Source organism: Talpa europaea, assembly GCF_964194135.1.
Source record: "Talpa europaea genome assembly, chromosome: 14".
In the NCBI taxonomy this organism is placed as follows: domain Eukaryota; kingdom Metazoa; phylum Chordata; class Mammalia; order Eulipotyphla; family Talpidae; genus Talpa; species Talpa europaea.
Window position 1 is genome coordinate 18,397,824 of NC_140082.1, and position 20,397 is coordinate 18,418,220.

The window sequence follows — 20,397 nt, forward strand, 5'->3', positions numbered from 1 at the left end:
CCCCCACATGGCACAGCAGACCTCTCCTGTCTCACCCACTGCTCCCCTCAGCAGTGTATTTCAGTAGATCCGCCTGTTCTTCTCCCTACTCTGTCTCTCGTGAATCCCCTCACCCCCGACATCTCTGGCCTGTACCCCAGTTCTTCTACACAAAAAATAAATAAATAAGTACTTTCAACCCTCCTAAAAATGCCTTTTGAATCCTCCAGGAAGACACTTATATTAGTTGGCTGCCTTTTTTTCAGGGGTGGGGGGCCTGACAAGGAGGGAAGATGCAAAGTACTAACAACATGGAAATAGCCAGAGAAACACTAACTTTAGAAGCAGATGAATGTAAATTTTGAGGAGTGATTGGTCCTTTTCTTACTTTTTTCATCTGTTAAGATGATACAATTATTTACCAACCAAAGGGGGTTACAAGAAACAAATGAAAGCAAAACTACAAATATCTGGTATAACTAGTACAATGGCACATACTTGATACAGAACAAATGTTCCCATTTCCTTCTAAGTAAAGACTCCAAAAATATGAAGCCTGCAGGTATTGGAAGCCTCCTTTTTTTTTTTCCCCCAGAAACTGAAGCCTAAAAACTTAATGCTATTTTGCCAAAGCCGGAGGATATGATATAATGCTTCAAAGGAGCATGTATCAGTCAGGAAAATAGAAACTGCTCTAGATCATTCAACCAAAAGAATTTAATACAGGGAAATGGTTGTCTGGGTGATGGGAAATGTGAGAAGCCAGGAAAGATTAGCAACAGTAAGAAGGCACTGCCAACGAGGGCTGGAAGGAGAGGTCAAGAAGCTGGGCCATCCAGTGGGAGGAGAACCCTCAGCAGGGTGGCCCGGTGGAAGGCTGCTTCATGGAGGGGGAGTTCCTACTGGGATTTGGAATTAGAGGGGCTCAGTTGCTGCCAGGGATACCCTCCCCAGGCAGTGCAAAGCCAGGATACCCTCCCCTGGCTTCTTTCCTCCTGCCCTTTATGGGCTGCACCCACCAGAAGGCATGCTTGGAAATGCAGCTTCCTACGATTCTAGAGCAGAGCAGAGAAGAGGCAGGAATGAATCTGAAAGAAAACAGGAGAAGTACTGGTACAGAGCACAAAAGCATCCAGGCCAAATACAGTTTCCATCATTAAAGAAAGACAAGAGTATTTTCAGTTTGTAAAAGTTTACAGAACACTTAGAAGATTTATATAGTTTTCTAGATGTGTATTTCAGAGATACATAAGATCTCCAAAATTATGAACTTCAAGTGTCATGGGATCAAACTCTGGATTACAAATCTCTTGACTCTGTTAGTTATGGCTACATAACACATTCTTCAACAATTTTGAAATATCAAATATTATTGGCCATCTCTTATGGTTTTCTGTGGGTCAGAAGTTGAGGATTGGCTTATTCTGGGTGGTTCTGGCTCAGAGTCTCTGGGATCATGACTAACAGCTCCCAAACGTGTCCACATCCTAATCCCAACAGATGTGAGTATGTTAACCTAAGGTAAGAAGGATTTTGCAAGTGTGATGAAATCGAGGATCTTGAGATGGGGAGATGATCCTGGATTATCTGGGCAGGTGCTAAATGTAATCCTAAGAGCCCTGATAAGAGAGTGAAGGAGGGGAAGGGGGAAAGCAGCTATGGGATGATGGAGTCAGAGCCAAAACCTCTGACCTCCTCTGGAAGTGACAAGAGGCGCAGTGGATAGTGCCCTGGAGCTTCCAGAAGGATCCAGCCCTGCTTATGCCTTGATTTCAACCCCTGCAGACTCACCTGAAACTCTGACTACATAATTTATCTAAATATTAGAGGATAAACTGTTATTTTAAGCTACTGCTTTTGTAGCAAGTTGTTGTAACAATAGGAAACACATACAGGCTCTGTCATGAGGTTCTGGTCCAGGGGTGGATCACAGCTAAGGTTGCCCCAAGGCTTGACTGACACCCAAGGGTCCCTTCCAGGAGGTTCACTCACATGGCAGAGGCCCCTGCCACCAAGGGCCTCACAGTCTCCTCAAGTGTCCTCTTGATGTGGCGATCGGCTGACCCAGAGCAAGGGATCCCAAAGTGAAGGCCAAGTGCCCTTTTTAACTGAGCTCCAGAAGTGGCATATCCTCATCTATACAGAATCTACTGGTCACTCAAACAACTCTGATAAAATACAGGAGATGGTGACAACAGGGTGTGAACTCCTTGGGCGGGGCGGCGGCGGGGGAAGCTGCTACCACACAACACTGGAAATTTTCATATTTGTGTATATAAAGCTCTCAAACCAACTGACTCCCCCACCCACAAAGAAAAACCTTGGCCACCCTGAAATTCTTCCCATTCTAGCATTGCCCCTGCTCTGTAGCCCCCAAGCTTATCCTGCTGGGATTCTTCATGATCTCAACAGAGCCCCAGTATTTCAAGGCAGAAGAGTGTGAGACTCCAGACACCTGCTTGTTGTCTTTCTTTTCCCTTCTTATTTTTCAAGTTAATGGTTTTTAAAAGCCCCCAACTATTGCCTGAAGAACTTTACAGCCTTCTAGGAACTTAAATTTAGGCAACTCGGGCTGTTTAAAGTCTAGATGGTAAGGATCTTGCCTGCAGAAAGTCTAAGATGTATGTATTTGCTGTGTGCACTCACACATCACATAAACAGCCTTGGATACGCACACCATATACCAGGGGCCAAAGCCAAGGCTCATGGCCAAGGTCACTGGACCACTGGGTGGCTGAGGCAGAGCTAGAACCTGGGCCTTTCTGACCCAGGACCTCTCTCAGCTAGCAAGCACGCTCCTCTCTCTACTCTCCATTTCACACTCAGCAGAGAAGCCATTTTTGCCAACCATTTTTGCCTAAACACTGACTCCTTGAGCAATAATGGGGTCATGATGGGGCTTAGGACTTGGTTCTTGGGATCTCAAGCTTCCCCTGATGGTGAAGGAGTGGTGAAGGGCAGATTCTTTGGGCAGGCATGAGACCCTTGTCCATGGAAGAAAAATGAGGCTGAGGGTCAAAGGCTAACGGGATGGAGACAGATAGGGCAGGGGATAGGATTCAGAGGCACCAGCATGCTTCTTTGAATCCTAAGGCTTGCAAATAATCCCTTTAACTCCCTAAAGTTCCTTACATATCTAGCTATTCAGAGCTCATTGCCTTCCCAGCCCTACAGCCTCCTCTACCCTGTGTGTTCAGATGCAGCATCCTCAGAAAGGGGCAAGAAGGACTGTCACGAAGTCAACCCTCTCAAAGTTGATACTCCAAAGGGGCTTCATGGAACCCCCACCTGGAGACAGACACCTGTGCCTAGGGTGAACTCCAGACACCCCCTCCTGACTTCCCAGCCACCTACCCGATTTGCTTCCTGAAAGAAAAAGAAGAAAGGCATTTCATTTTTCTGCTCAAATGCAAATATGACATATCTGTGCCACCCAATTTTCCTGACAGAGGAATAATTACATCAACATAATTAAGTCTCAAATGCAAAAATTATCTGTACCACATATACCGGTACTACACTTCCTGCATCAGAGGGCCATTGTTCCAGGCGGTAATTATCAAGCCACCTTTGACATGTCTTATTTCAATTTAAATGGAAATGAAACTCATATTTCTTCTCAGCCCATTAGCCCATGTGATTGCAGAAGAAGGGAAACTGGACTTTGAAACTTCTCAAGTGGCTACGGGTTCTAAGGAAGTTCGTGTGAGAACAAATTGTGATGTCCCTTCTCGGGCCCTCAAACATCTTATCAATACAATGGGCTAATCACTTGCAAGGTTCTCCTGCTTTCTAGTCCTAGTCCCTCATCATAGTTTCAGTCTCCATCATCATCTCCCAAAGGTGCTTGTAGCTGTGGATGGGTCTTCCTTTCACGGATCCAGGCCCCCCTCTAGCCGTGCTCCACGAAGTATCCAAGGGAGAATCTCTTCATTCTGATCATGTCCTCCCCTGTTTAATATGCTTCTGTGCCTCCTCACTTCACACATTTTCAATTTGTGTGTTTTGGCTTATCGAGCCCTTCACAGTTGCTCTCCCAGTGCCTCCCAGTGTCTTCTGCTTCCACTGCCCACACTCTGCACCCCACACCACAGTGATTTCTACTCTTTACCGGCTCCCAACCATGCAATGTTCTTTCATGTCTCTGTGCCTTGGCTGCTACCATTCCTCCACTTGAAATGCTCTTCCCTGCTCTGACAACTCCTACTCATCTTTCAAGACCCACTCCACAGGTACCTTTTGCAGGATGCCTCTCTGCTGCCCTGGGTAGAATCAGCTCCTTCCTTCTCTGTGCCGCTAGCATTTGTACAAGCCACTGGAGTAAGCTCATATCCCATCAAACTGTAGTTGTTTTCCAAGTCTCTTTCCTGCTATATTGAGATCCTCTCATGAGTAATGCCGTACCTGATCAGCCTGCTATCCCAAATGCCTGGTGGAGGGAGTACCTGGAACTTAGAAGTCACCACATAACCACATTAGCTTTAAATTCTGCCAGCTCTAAATCCATGACTCAGGCCTCAGCTGGGCTTCAGCACACACAGACATGGGCTTGCAGCCCAGCTCCACCACTTACAGCGTGACCCCCGGCAAATCTCGTCGCCCACCCACCTGACCCTCCTCCCTCATCTGTAACGCGGGAAGGATGGCAGCGGGGCTGCTGACAGTGGGGCTAGTTGGGGAGTTGTGGGTGGAAGGGGTTTGAAACGCTGCACAGAACATAGCAGGTACTCGCTGAACACTAGACTTTTCCTGTTCTCAGAGCTCCGTGGCAAGTTTGGGGGTCTCTAAAACTCTATTTTGATGTTTCCTCATCCTAACCCCTTTCCTCCAGCTCTCTCACACTCCTAGTTTGTGTGTCTGGTGCACGCAAGTTGAGCTCCAATGGCCACACTATTTTAATGCCCCAAGCATGCTCCCCCAGACATGGTTCCCCAAATCCCCCTCTCCAAACATGCTCACACTTTATTCCACTCCCTTACTGCCAGGTTGCAAGTCATGTACACATGCTCGAGAGTTAGAAAAAGTCATTACTGTTAACACGACCCCTAACCCCAGGTCAGTTAGCTTCACCGTGTTGGCATCCTCCATATGTGTCCAGGGCACCGCAGGAGAGACAGGGCTGAGGGTTGCAGATGCTGACTGCAAAATATGGAATTGGAACATCACCCCTTGAATAGAGTTATCCAGGCCAGCGGTGACTAAGAAGACCAAATGCCAGCACAGACGCCAGACAGTCACAGCCAGGAGGAGGTGGCACAGGGGTGGAGCTGAGTCACTCACCAGGCTCAAGATGAGGAATTGGCCCCCCATGTGCCCCAACCCCTCTGGTTCCAATGAATACATTCTAGAGTCTATGCCCTCAACTCTACAAAAGATATCGATTCCCTCTATCATCAATACAGCGAGCCTCAAGTCACGTTCAAGCGCTTTGTACACTGTGAAGAGCTGAATACATTTGAAATCTTTATTTGTCATACTTGTTCCTTTCCTCTCCAGAGATCCACTCCCCTTTCCAGGCACATTCGATCGCCTGGTAATGAGTGAAGTCCCAGCCAACATTCCCGCCCAGCCAAAGGACCATCATTAATGAACTCGGGTGAACAGGGAGAAACAACGCCCCGGATAAGTCAACCCTCATCAATAGTCTCGCATGATTGGCGACGTCTCCCCAGGCATTGATCACGGAGGACGTGGGCCAGAGCTATCGGTGTTGGCAATCAATGCCAGGCCTGGCCTTCTCCACATTGGACTAGAGTCAATGCCATCTGCCTAAGGAATGGGTGGGTGGGGGGGGGGGTTACTGTCAGAGAAAACGGCGGGTGTGACATAAACAGCAAAAGACGCCGATAAACAGCGTGTGGCCAGGCGTGATAATGGCCAGAGATTAAGACAATGATTTCTAGACTTGATTGGCTTCCATCTGCCGAGGTGAGAGGATGTTACAGAGATGTGAACACCCTAGGCTCCTCTCAAAGTAGTGGAAAGTTTCTCTATTGATTGGGAAATGGGTTGGTGTTTATTTTTTTTTTGCACTTATGATTCTCATTTATTTATGCCACTTTTTAGTGGGGTGCTTTCAAATGCTCATAACTCTCTAATTCAAGGGCACTTTGTGGCCTCCAGAGACGAATTCTGGATGAGTTTTTATTTTCTGGACTGAAGAACAGAGCTGAAATGCAGGGCTTCCCAGCGCCGGCATTATTGACATTTAGAACCAGGTAGTTCTTTGTTGTGGGGTATGGGGGGCAGCCTGTGCATTTGAGGATCCTGCGCAGCATCCCTGGCCTCTACCCTCTAGAGCACCCTGCCCCCAAGTTTTGCCAACCTAAAACATTGATACTGCACCAGCCAACATCCCCAGATATTGCAAAATATTACTTGAGGGGTGGAAGGGCCCCTGTTGGGAACCAAGCTCAGAGCATAGGGCAGGCGGTGGACAGTTTAGAAAAGACACAAACTCTGCAACAGGCAGATTTGAATTTGAATCCTGAACAAACCACTTTCTGCTGTGTGACCCCATGGCACAGGCGTCCAGCTACCCCTTCCATGACTTCAGGGGTCCTGGAATCAGGAGAAAGCATGGTGCAGTGCCAGCTCTGACAACAGAAGTGTCCAGGCCAGCAGCAGGAGCTGCTGTTTAGAAATACAGTTTCCTAGGCTCTGTCTCAGACCTGATGACCTGAGCCAACATTTTCACAACATCCCCAGGGGATCTGTGTGCATGTGATGCCCAGAAAATGCTGCCATGGTGGTCAAGAATATAGGTGTCCAAGAGATGAGGTCCAATATCCTGGTGCCAATCTTGCCTTGCCACTGAGGCTCGGGCAAGTCACTTCACCTCTCCGAAGCCTCTTTTTTTTAATGCGTAAAATAGAGATAAAAATATTACCTCGCTCGTGAGGCTGAATGTGTAGATTTAATTAGATGGTGTGTGGAAAGTGCTTTGCAGAGTCTGCCATGGAGCAGGCAGGTAATAAATGCCAGCTCCCAGACGGTCCTGCCTCCTTCCAGATGCCACTCAGATGGTGACATTAGTGAGCCTGTGCTCCCAGCAGGGGGACATGAAGATGTAGAAGCTCCCTCCATACACTTTGCGATCTTCCTTTTGATGGAGTCTAAAATTATATCAGCCACTTGGCCACTCATGGTCCATTTATTCATTTATTGACTCAGCAGGAAAGAAAAACAACTGCTAAGTGGGCTGCTCTCTCTTTTTCCCTCCGCATCTCAAGGTTATGGTCCTGCTGCACGTGCCTCTCGGATGAACGGCCTCATCACATCCAGCTCTCAGCTGGGGCCCACTGGCTCTTTCCTGGTCTATCAATTCTGCCCCCCCAGGCACTTGGGATGTTTCCACTCTGGTCGAGAGGCTGGCTCTCAGGGCCTGACCAGCAATTCGGAAGCCAGGCCTCAATTCTTTTGGCCTCACTATTTTCCCTTAGGTCAGGGACATGGCTCTTGGATTCTCTCCTGGGGCCAGGAAGCATAGTAGCAGTAGCAGTGGAGGCCTTTTCTTCCCCTTATTACCTCTCTAGGGGCCAGATGTTCACCTAGGAGAGACAGTGGTCTGAACCAGGCAAAACTGTCCTTAAAATGAATCCATATTTGAATGGGGTTCTTCAGAATTGCAGGAAAAAGTCTGTGAGTCTTCTGTGCAATTCAAATGCTTGATGGAACTGCTTCGGCTCCTGTGTTCCAAACGGGGGCAGCAAACCATGGCCCTTGGGTCACATTTGGCTTGAGCCTATTCTTGTAAGTAAACAATCACATTCATTCATGGATGGATTGTCTACATTCAGAGTAAGCATGTCATGTCTGCTCATCAGAGTAGAGTTCAGATGTCAAGACACAGAGACTCTGTGGTCAAGAAAGTAGCAACAACTTGCTTACTCTCAGACTCTGTTAAAAATGTTTGCCTGTCCCTGTTCTGAAACTCTTTAAGATTTTAAAATTCTGTAGTTTAGGAGTTAAAAATTCTAACAATGTATGCTGTATCCACATCTAACAATGTACCTTGTATCCACGCTTTTCTCAGGTTGAGCTGCCTGAAATCAACTGTATTCAGTCATTTTGAACTATGCAAATGGCAAATGTATATGGTTCAACTTCCTAAGATTTATGTATGTCTAACGATTTGAGATGCTCCTAGGCCTACCATTATCTAGTTTGAAGCGTCTAAGGTCTTGTCCATCGTCATTCTATGATGCTGTCATTCCAGTAACAGCTAAGTCTTTGTGGTCTAAATACTGAGTAGACACATGGATCATAAGGAGGAACTCTTGTGTTTGGGAAGGAAAAGCTATGAAAGTTAATTAGCAGACATAAACAAGTTTTTCAAAAAAGAGTTTTCCAGTTTTCAAAAAAATGCAGATGCGTGGTCCACCTTGTAGAAAAATGGGCAAAATACCGAGAATAGATGACCATGTTTGCATTCTTGCCAGCTCAAGCCTAGGGAGACCTCAGGCACAGGCGGGGTTTAACTAAAGGAGCTGAGGGTTTCGCCAAGCATGCACTACTCTCGGTGGCTCCATGAACAAACCCTCCCCCTCCACATGACAATGATATGATGAGAAAAGTCATATGTGCATAAAATAGGGTTTGAAAAGCAAGTGGCGTTGTGGTCTGATGAGCTCTACCCTAGGGAGAAGTCTGGAAGGGAATTGTGAATAAAATGAGAACAAAGGGGAAGAACTTGTATTATACACAAAACAATTATGTCTGCTTGAGATTATGCCTGGTGTTCACACGTGGCTACTGAGCACTTGATATGTGGTCAAAGTGACTGAGTAACTGAATTTCTAATTTTATTTAATTTTAATTAACTTAAATGTGAACAGCCCCCTGAGGCTTGTGGTTACCACACTGAACACCACCATTCTAGGGAATTTGTATATATTATAGTGAAGTAGAAAATAATCTAAAGCACCATGTTTTCCCCTGTCCTGTTTGCTGAAAGCAGCACTGCAGGGAAGAAAACTAGAGAAGCTCCAAACTTTTAAGAGCCCTTGGCCTCTAACATTACTCTTTACTAAAAATGCAAAGCATTAAAAGGCATCTGTGTCCAGGAAACCATACTAGTTGATTATGATAGCCACACCTACCTTTTGCAAATGCAAATGTTTCATTGAGTCACTCAACAGGTAGTAGACATTTGAACCCCTGCTTTGAGCATGTTACCTTTTTGATCCCACTCTGGAAAGATCAAAAATTCATACCTATCCACAGGAAGCTGATGGTGTAGTTGAGGGGAAAAGGAGCAGAAGCAAAATAACCAAAATCATAGATTTGATTTGTGAGGCAGACCATAGGTAAGTTGGGAAACAGGCTCTGCGGGATGAGAAGTCCTGTCTCTAACCTCTCTCAGCTTCCATCTCCTCAGTGATCTCCTGAAGAACCTATGTCAGAGACCGGGCTGGGGGTTGCAGTCCCAGCAAATGCAAAAGTAAGTCTTGACTCAAAGCCGTGGAGCAGATCTGAGATTCTGCATTTCTGCACCCAAGGCTGCTGGTGTACAAGTTACATTTTGAAAAGCAAGGTGGTAGGTCACAAGGCATTTGGAAGAATTCGTTGACCTAAACCTTAAAATAAGCATTAAGTTCGGCATACATGATAGGCTGCCCTACAAATAATAGCAACAACAATATCTACCTATCTAATAGGTAGATATAAGCTATAAGTAACCCCAGTTAAAACCAACCTTTTGCTGACACCCCAAAAAGACACAAATGGACAAACTCAGAGAATCACAAATCAAGAGGATGTTCGCACTTTTCCTATGAAAAGTAATCTTTTCCACTGTCTGGTTTAACGAGTCTTAACTATTAGTAATCATCACACAAAAGTAGCAACTGTCCCTAAGATCCTGCCTGAATCTTATGGACCCTACCCCTAAGACATACCCAGATAAAATGTAAATATGACATTAGATTTGAAACGCAGTGTTCTTGACTTTGCAGACGCAGCCTTTCATGTCGGTCCAACATTAAACTACAACATAAACTCCCTCTAACAGTGGACGTGAGTACATGGAATCTTGATTTGTGTACATGGGACTTTCCAGCCGAGGCAGTACCTGGAGGCTGAGGCAGGGAAGACATCTGGATGTGGGAGGGCAGTGGTAGAAACCCAGAGTCCCTAGACTTTCAAGTGAGCTACAAAAAGACCTGCATCACCAAACTTGTAACTGTAGCTGGGGCCAACCAGAAAGTGTGCAGGGAGGCTTCCTTAAACAGTTCACTCTTCAGGATTTTCAGATGGGGCTGAGGAGATGGGTTCTAGGAACAGTTACAATTTGTGGGTCATTTAATATGTACAGACATTCCTTAATTTCCTGACTATCTCATAATCCATTTTATAGATAAGGAAACTGAGACTCAGAAAAGACAGCTGAAAGGCCAGTGCCAGGGTTTACATGAAGCACTACTGTCCATCCCTGACCACTTTTCTGAATACAGCTTAAAGCAGGAATTGACAAACCACATGCTATGGGCCAAATCCAGCCCACAGCCTGTGTTTGTAAATAAAGTTTTATTGGAACACAACCGTGCCCATTCATTCATGTATTGCCTGTGGCTGCTTTTGCTCTATTGTAGCAGTTGAGTAATTCTGTCAGAGGCAGTACAGCCCACAAATCTAAACTATTTGCTAATTGGCCCTTTACATATAGGATGTCCCTGCCTATTCCTGGCATAGAGCGCCCAATTGCCATGTGGGTACAACCTCAGGAAGTTTTAGTTCTCAGGAAGAAGTGAAAATCACCTTATTTTCTGAGTTTCCTTTTGTTTACTGAGAAGTGACATTAGTCTTCTTTCCTCCCCACCCACCAAGCAATTAGCTCACAAAGGCAGGAGCCCAAAGGATTCCCCGAGTGTTTGTTTATAAGCTTCTCTCCAGCCAGTCGCTTTGTCTCTAAACCGTTGCCAAACTTTAATAACAGTATCGACCACGTCATCTCCCACCAAAAGCTAACAGGAAATCTTGCTCTGCCACCCAGCTGGATAGATGTCAGCTGCGGACGGCTGCAAATTGCCTGAACAAGGACAGATGTAGCATGTTCTTGCCTTTCTTTTTCCATTTGAAAATTTTTTGGAGGTAAGATGAGAATGCTGTTAGGGAAATGAATGTGTTGATTCTAATTATCTGAGTGGCGGTGGAGGTGACATGCAGCAGGATGGGCGCCGCATCATTTACCTGGCGTGCAGCCAAGGGAAGGCTGGGGAAAGGGCAGAATTCCAATGAAGCAATGCCCAAGACACTGAGCACAAATAAGGAGGCATCCGTGAACTCATGGATCGCAAGGGGGACACAGCACTTCGGGGATGAATTTCAGAATTCTCAGAATGGAAAAGTCTGGTCTTACACCTCTGTGCTCTGAAGCTCAGAGCTTGTCTACTTCTAAAGAGGCTCTGTGATGTTCTCTGCTTTTGGTCTCACTCTTGTGGTGGTGGTGATGGTGACAGCGGCCATGCTGGTGGTGGTGGTGATAGTGATGGTGGTGATGATGGTGGGAGTGGTGGTGATAGAGGTGGTGGTGGTAGTGATGACAGGGATGACAATGATTGCTTTGGTCTAAATATTTATGTCCTGCCCCCCAAATTCATATGTTGAAACCCCCAAGGTGATAATGTTAGTAGGTTAGACCTTTGGGAGATGATTAGGTCATGAGGATGAAGCCCTCATGAATGAGACTGAGGCTCTTGTAATAGAAGCCAGAGAGATCCTTAGTCCCTTGTTGCCACAGAGCAAACAGCAAGAAGGTACCAGCTATGGAACTAGCAAGAAGGCCCTAACCAAAATACAACCATGCTTTGATCCTGGACTTCCCAGTCTCTACAGCTATTAGAGTTAAATTTCTAGTGTTTACAAGCCACCCAGTCTATAATATTTTATTATAGCAGCCTAGGAGTTACCTCCCTGGAACCCATTCTCCTTCTGGCACCCCCATTTCAGTTCTTGGGGGGATTCTTCTTCCCCCACTCTCCAATCATGTGGTTAGAGTGGGCCTGGCTCTACTCCTGGGTTCAGGACTGGCCATGAATTGTTCCACCAGATTGTTCTACCAGAACAATCCTTTAGGCACTAGTGCTTGCTTTAGGATTGGTCATGGACCTCAAACCAGGACAACTGGAATCAATGACATTCCATTTCTGGACTTTCTTTTTTTTTTTTGACTGTTGGGGACTTCTTATCACTGAATTGGCTGGTGGTCATCTTTCAGCCCCACTGTCTTCAAGACAGGGCAAAACCTACCTAAGATGGAGACAGTGAGAGAGGAAGTCAGGCAGTAGAGTGCTGGTAAGAGTTAAACATTGTCTCTAAGGAGGGAAAGATCCATGGTTTATAGCATTTTCCAATTTCCCTGGTGTAAATTCTCCCTTGATGATTAATGTCAATTTGCTGATGTGATGTCATTGAATACCAAGATGGGAAGAGATCATGCAATTAGCTCTGGCAAACTGGCAGAAGCTGATCCTAGTGTCCTGGACTCAGCCTGTTGATATCATTGAGTCCCTGAATTCCACTGTACCTGAACCCAGAGGTCATTAAACTTATTCTATTAGATGAACCGATATATTACCTTAATTTTAAGCCAATTTGAATTTTGTTTCTGTCACTTACTACCTAAAGAGTCATTAGACCAGTTCCCTCATCTTTCCCACTTCCACATCCTGAGAACTCCAAACCAGCCAGTCTTCCCAGTAAAAAATGTGTCCCTTATGCTTGGTCTATCCTCAAGTTCTGAGGTCTTCTCCTTTTCATTAAACTCAGTTTTAAAAACACAGCACCCAAAAGATAAATTACCCTTCAAATCAAATTGCAATTTGGGGATGAGTCAGAGCGCTAGGGTCTGACTTGGGGTCCTCCAGTTTTCCTTGGGACCACTGTCTTCTGAGCATGTGCATTTGTGACAATGATCCTGCTTTCAATTGTGAAGATTAACCTTCCCAACCCTCTTTGATGTGCAATTAAGTGAAACATAATCTCATCTAAACAATTTAAATTGGATTTATTTGAATAATTTAATGTACACCTGCAACATTCAATCAATAGCTCCCCCTTTCTTTTTTTAAGTAATTAACTTTACAGAGTTAAGTTACTCTAATTTTCAGCAAGTCTAAGGTGACAAAAGTTCAATTGATGAAGTCTCAGGGGACAAGATTAGTATCTCCTCTTCTGTTTGCCATCTTGAGACTCCACACATTATTTGTAATTGGTATTAGCAATTTTAAATTCTGATTAATTACTAGAGAGCCTGTTTCCAATGCAGAAACAAAGCCACAAGTCGGGGAGTAATAGACCCAATTATTCCGAGGTAGGCTTTTGGTAATAGATTTTGTTATCAAGATATCTCATCTCAGAAGCAGACGCAAAGAAACTCATTTCATTAGATGATAACACCTTTTGAATTGAGACAAGCACATTCACCATTTGGGATAAAGACAGCTTGCAAGAATTCCATTTCAGAAACATGTCTGGGGCTTGGCAACAGACCCTAAGTCTTTGAGGATCAAATTTGTTTCGAACAGAATTCTGTGTGGGGAGACAAGCAGGGGACCATGTTGCCTCAAAGGGGTGTGATATAAATACCCTTTTCCCCCTCCCCCTGTCAGTCAGCCCTCTGGGAATGCATGCAGGAGGCCATTAAGAGTGGGGACTGAAAGCAGTCTGCGAACACAAGAGTTTATAAACGTGTTGGGTCATTTCAGATCACACTGAGATAACGGGCAGTAATTAGGAGAGCTATCTCCCTGTCAGGAGAGCCATAAAAGGTGTTATTTACACCCTGCTTGTGGCCCCAAATGCCCTCCATATGGAAAGCCTTTTTAAATACTCAGTTCCCAGCCAAAATAATTCATCTTTATGCTTAGAAGTTCACAGCCATTTGCAAAAGGAAAACGCTGAGCTCTTTTTAAAATGAAACCCTCAACTCTGGGTTTGATGAATTGACCTCTCCCCACCCCCGCACCTACCTGGGAAGCAAAGGGAGGGTGCTGGGTTCCACATGTAGAGTTTAGAAACACAAGTCTTTGGGTGGCAAAAACAAACAAACAAACAAACAAACAAACACCAGCATGGAAACTAGACAAATCTGTCTTTGAGTTTTCTGAGGACTCTACCTGATGTGGCCAGAGTCTCAGAAGACAGGGGAAAGTGGACAAAGAGGAAAGGTCAGAGGACCATAGCCTGAGTCTCTTCAAGTAGATGTGAGCACCCATTTTATGCCTGGGGTCAAAGAATGTTCTCAAGAAGACAGTTTTGATGGTAAAGAAACATTGCTTTAAAAGGGTGGTGAGTGATGAGACTTAAGAGCCTTCTGACTGCACACTCATGCTCCTTCCACTCCACCACAGCCTCCTGCCCAGGGCATGGCGGACCTACCCAAGGAAACGTCAAGTCAATGGGATGCTGGAACGGAGCCTACCAGCTTGCAAGAGCTGACTGCTAAATTTTTAGGAATTTTGAGAGCCAGTTGTCAAACACAACTATTATTAAAAATTAAATGAAATCACTTGAAATTAAATAAACCATGTCAAAAATAAAGATAACATACTCAGAATGCATTGCTTCCTAATTGCTTTACTAACATTTTACTGTCATCTGTGCTTCTGAAGTATATTTTCATCTATCATATCTAATCGGTGGGAATGTTCTATCAGGATGTGCTACAGCGCGTTGCTTCCCAATTCTGCGTTAAACAATTCCATGTGTTAGCTGGAAATCTGCCCTGGTGGGAGGATTTACACCATAGATATTGGCAAACACTATAAATCAAGACTCCATTGAGCCTGGAGAACTGGTTGCTAAACACCTCTGAGCCCAGCACTGTCCCAAGCTTTTTTCCTGGTGGTATGGCAAAGGCCTCTCACGTCCAAGTTCACTCTAATCTCTCAATCATGTCAATGGGAGGCTTTCTCCTTACAGGGAAATGCACCAATACAGAAGGGAGCTACCCTCTCATTTGTTTTCAGGCCTCACATTCTTTTCCTTTTCCCCACTGAAGGTAGAAAATATACCCCAAAGTAACACCACGTAAATAATGCATGGACCATATATAATTGATGCTGGATTTAACAGAAGTAGAACCATAAGTGGTTGTCTATTAACTATTTATGACTCTACCCGGGCAGCTGACAAGCCAGGCTCAGTAAGGAGATCATACCCATGCTCCTATGTTTTATTTAAACATTATTAAAAGTACATAGTCTGCAGCGAGGCCTTCAATTCCACTCAGAATTAGATTCTGCTGTGAAGTTGCCTCTGGGTCTTGGAAAGGTTGGGATTAGGTTTTTCTGGAGCTGCTACTGTCTTTTTCCTTCCTACGACTAGTGCCCCTATAAGACGAGGACAGGTACAAAGACAAAGACCATGTGAAGGGAGGGATTAGTTCGCTTGCAGCAGCTAAGACATGCCTGCAGCCACTGGAAGTTGGAAAAAGAAGGAAGCACTCTCCCTTAGAGCTATGAGGAAGTACAGCTCTAGAGTATAGCTCCCTACCATAGCCTTGATTTCAGATTTCTGGTCTCTGGAATGGTGAAAGAAAAAATCTGTGTTGTTTTAACCCTGCCAATTTTTGGTAATTAATGAGGTAGCCCCTAAAGAAACTAATCTGCAGCCTCCCTGCAACATTCTAAACAAGTCCGTGAGAGCAGGAGGGAGAGGTGGGGACATGTCTGAGACTAGACAGGTGTGAGCTAAAAAACAGCAGGAAGCAGAAGACAATAGGGAGGAAGTGATTTTTCATTTGTCCTTCACTGGGCCTTCGATGAGAAAGAAGGAAGAGAAGAGAGGAAGGAGAAGGTGTGTTTAGATCCCTCTCTCTGGTGTATCTCTGCCTTTCTGCAGACCTGGGCATTACCTGACATGCAGCAGGTATTCGCTAGACAGCTACTGAATGCCAGTGCGAGGTGGTCACGCTGAACATGATGGGGCGACGGCTCCCCCAAAGCTGCCACCCAATATTGCTTCATCTAAGAAATCCACTGGTGCATCCTCCATGCAATCTTCTCTGGGGCTCCTGGTTGTAGCAAATGACTTCCTCTTTCACTCACATATCCCATCTTGTATGAGAGTCCCTTAGGGACATAAGCATCTCCTTTCTTGATGGTGTGCTCTCCAAGAGCACAGACCTGCTCCATTCAGGTCTGAACACCCCTCCCCTTATGACAGGCTATTTACTAAATAGCGCATAGTAGGTTGTGTTCATATCAACAGTTTCAATTTTTAAGACATGTTTTGAGCTGATCTCAAAAGAGGTAAATCTGATGCCTTACAGGGTTCAGGTGATGTTTGAAGAACCTACTCAGTGAACAGTTACTGTGAATCTGCCTTGCACATGACCCTGAACTGGGGGATGGAGGCTCAGAGTCGAATTGAGTCGAAACCCTTTCTCTGGAGTTCTAAGAACTCAAGCCGTTACAATAACTGGGTGATACATGCATGGGTATTGTGCACACAGAAGGCTGTGTAAACACAAAGAAGGTGCTTAACCCAGCAAGGTGTAAAGATAACCAAAAGGGCTTCCTGAAGGTGATGCCTGATCTAAATGTTGAAGGTTGAGTAGGCAGGCAGAGGCATGCATGAGAAAAAGGGAGTCAAGAAATAACATACTGTTGGGCCCGGAACACTTCCTTTCATGCTTGAGTAAAACATACCAGGAGTTGACAAGCAGAAAAAATCTGCAGAGGCTCTTGTAGACCAGGGGAAGGAGTTGGAGCTTTGTTATGAAGGCAATGGAGTGCCATGGAAGATTTCTCAGCAGAAGAGTAACATGGTAAAATGTGCCATTCTGGAAAGATTTTCTTCAGGGAGGAGCAAGAGTAAAGCAAAGTGGGGAGACAATTTAGAATGTACCTGTAGGCGCCCAGACCAGAGAGGCTGCATGTTAAATACAGAGGAAGCAGGGATGGGACAGAAGTGGATGGACTTAGAAAGATACCTTAATAGGGTACAATCAGAAGTGACCACTAATCCTCAAGAGCCAGTGGGAGACAGGTCTGGAGATTCTAGTTGTGTTCCTGGGTGGATAGCTAAGACTGAGAGGAAGTGCCATCTAAGTTTTCCAATACCTGGGAAGCTTGCAAAAAGGACATGGGGCTCAAGGCAAAGTTGAGACTTGCAAGTCAGGTCGAGGTGATGAAGGGTAAACCCAACAGGAGTAGCCTCCAGCATAGGTGCATGGACCAAAAGTCCTTCTGGTAACCATCGACTCTCTTCCCAATGCCCCTTGCCTCCCCTTGGCTCCCTGCCCTGGGCCTGAGGGGGTTTCCCCTGCATCCTGTGACTATGGAATAACAACAGGGCATAAATCCACGGATGAGCTGTCTCATCGCTCCAACGACAAAGGAGCTGGAAGGATGTAGCGCCAGACTGTTTTTTCCATAATGGCTCCTGGAGTCACCAGGAATAGTACATTTACTAAAATTAATGGCAAAACTTCACTTTTCTTTCTTCCAGGAAGAGAAGTTCCAGTGGCGGGGTAATTGATTCTGATCTGGACGTGCTGGTGCGCCAGTGAAAGGTGTAAATCATTCACATGAAACAACTCGCAGCCCTTTAAACCAACACCAGCAGTGACAAATGGCACACGCTGGGTGACAGGAGGAAAGGGACACTGGGGAGATCCATCAACATCCTCCTTGCATCTCACCGGGCCCAGAGTGTGGGATCCTTTTTTGGGGTCTCCCACAGCAGAGCCATTGTTCCTCAGGGCTGGGTTGAAAGGCCGGCAAGATGTCACTGTGATACCCTTAGAGCTGGACACACAGGGACCCTGATCCCTGTTCTGCCTCTCCTGACCCTACAGTCCTGGGAAAGGCCCTTCCATGCCCTACCTCAACCTATTGGCAGTGATGTTAAGAATGAAGGAAAACAACATCTGCAAAGGATGGGGGAGTAGAAGGACTCAATAAATGTTTGCCACTCTGATCTGGCCGAAATGCCTGGGTGTCTGGCCAATTAAAGAAGACATCAGAGTTAGAGAAAGGCCAGGGATGTTCTCTTATTCCCAGCCAGGCTGGCAGGAGGGGAGCTCAGCTGCATGAGAAGTAGGGCTGGTTAATGAGGAAGTTATCCTGTGCCCCCCAACTCTCCCCTTCTCTCTCTCTGCCATGGGGGTGGAGAAAGTGCCAGTCATGGGCCTGGACTTTGTCTGGGATCCAGGTCTCCATGTGGAGCCTCACCTCCTCCTAAGCAACAGGCGGCCACTGGCTTGTCAAAGGGCAAGGTGATGGGAATGACACCAACCGTGGAACTAGCAGCCTGAGAAATACACTTGCTGCAGGAAGACAAGTTGGTGAGACCTGTTGCCAAACCAGGGAGGACTGGGCAGGAAGGAGATGGCTGTGATTTAGAGATCTCTGGCCAAGCCTTGGTGCCTTGTGGGTTGTTTCAGCAAAGGTTCTATGGTGGTGGGCAAAGTGTGGGTCTGATCTTCCTTGGGGCACAGAAGCAAAAATATGGAATCTTAAGGATCTGTGGCCTCATGTGAAAGGAGGAGCAGGCTTTCTGAGGCACTGTAAGATCCCTACAGGAAACTGTTCTGGGAAGATCTCACCAGGCTAGATAGAGAATCCTTCCCACTGGGCAGGAAACAGATTTTGCAACGTTTGCAAACAGATTTCTTGGACGTAACAGGAGGCTCGGCGCCTAAAAGCAGAGGCCACAGAATTGGCCTGGATTTGTGCCTGGCATGCAGCCTTGGGCAAGTGTAGGTGGCATGCCAAGCCTCAGTCATAAATGCTGATGCCCCCGTGCCTCTGTTTCCCCATCTGTACAGTGGAGATAAGACTAGTACCCCCTTTACAGTACTGATACCAGGATTTAAATGAGAAGCGTCTAAGCCATAACTTGGCACTTAGCAAATGCTTAATAAATGGTAGCCCGAACATGATCGCTTTATCTATGGTGTTGCTCTTCACAGCCCAGATTGAGGGCTGATTTTTACCAGCATAACCTCAGTCAAGTCATCTCACACCTTAACAGTCTCGGTTTCCTCATCTATAAAATGGAATAATTCTGATTTGACAGGGTTGTTGAGAAGTTTATATGATATTATGGTTGCAAAGTAGACATTTAGGACTTGTTGAGCCTCTCCCCTTTGCAGGAGGCTGCCCTGCCTCTGGAGCGGAACGTGCCAGGTGGCCGTCCCATGGCAGTCAATGCCACTGCTCCATTCTGGGTCCAGTGCAGGGTTTGCAACCAGTGGCAGCATTGTCTCTGCCCTGCCTCGCCCCCTCCTCCTGTGACCTACACAAAAGGCCCCAGAGAGAAACACACTAGACTCTGATTCAGAAAGAATAAGGGCTCTCTCCAGCCTGAGTCTGTAATGATGAGAGGCCAGGGTCACGGCTGCACTCACCAGCTCCATGCACCTCCGGCTGGCCTCGGCCTCCCGCTGCACCAGCTCTTCCATGTCCACCTTCAGCTCCTCCAGGCGCCGCTGGTAATACTGGCTGTTCTCCCGCTGCTGGGACTCAGACATGGCGACCTGCGAGAGCTCCTCACCCATCTTGATCAGGCTGTCCCGAAGCCGGATCACGAGGACCTGGGGATGAGGTGGAGAGCACAGGCCCGCCTTGGAGTCAGAGGACAGGCGTGAATCTCTGTGCATTTTTATGAAGTAGTCAGGATGATGATCCTGATTCCTGACACAAAATTAGAAAATGACAGCTGAGAGGCATTGCAGCATATTTATGAGAACCCTGAGCTCTGCGTTCACATCCCGCCTCCACCTCGTCCTGGCTGTGTGACCTTGGGGAGGTTATTTCACCTCTCTGAGAGAACAGGATGATGACAGCACCACCTCCCAGGAACGCTGTCAGGACTGAACATGTGAAGCTATGCAAAAGGCTTATTAGCCCAGTGCCTGGCACACGTAGGACGTGCTGGATAAGGGTTGGGAATGATAATGTTTGTAGCAGCCCTCATTCATCTCAAGGTTTGGGAAGTGAAGGGGTTCAGTGGTTTTTGGTTTCCAGATATGTAAAGTGAGGTTTGTTCAGATAATCCCCATGAGTGTCAGCTCTAATGTTTTATGGTATTTTCCTTGTTCGGGGGGGGAAAGCCACAAGAACACAAGAAACCAATAGAGAGAAAATAGCTGTGAGCATCACCAGTACAATATAAAACAAACCCAAGGGCTGTTCTGCAGAATTCATCAGTTGGACAACAAGCCTGGAACCAAATGATTCTGATGGGCAATACTCAGGTGCTGACATAAACGGAGCCCACATGGACATGCCCAACCGTTGCTGATGATGCTGAGTCTCACACAGAGACTGAATAATGGTCGAAAAGAAAAGTGTTACTCTTAAGTTCTCCTTTGCCTTTCAAATGGAGCTTAACAACAATTTCTAAGGGGAGCAGGGGGCTATAGGATCAAGAAGTTCTTAAATTGGGTTGCTAATACCCCCATCCCAA

The 20,397-nt window shown here is 46.1% G+C and overlaps 1 protein-coding gene across 1 annotated transcript in view; it reads right to left on the reverse strand.

The window, feature by feature from the left end:
* Positions 1-20,397, reverse strand: part of MYO18B (myosin XVIIIB) — a gene marked incomplete at both ends in the record, with an annotated part of 216,639 nt that overhangs the window by 32,608 nt on the left and 163,634 nt on the right. The window contains one exon of the mRNA XM_084253221.1: positions 19,337-19,522. Within this exon, the coding sequence (XP_084109347.1) occupies positions 19,337-19,522 (186 nt within the window). The remainder of the gene's footprint in view (positions 1-19,336; positions 19,523-20,397) is intronic.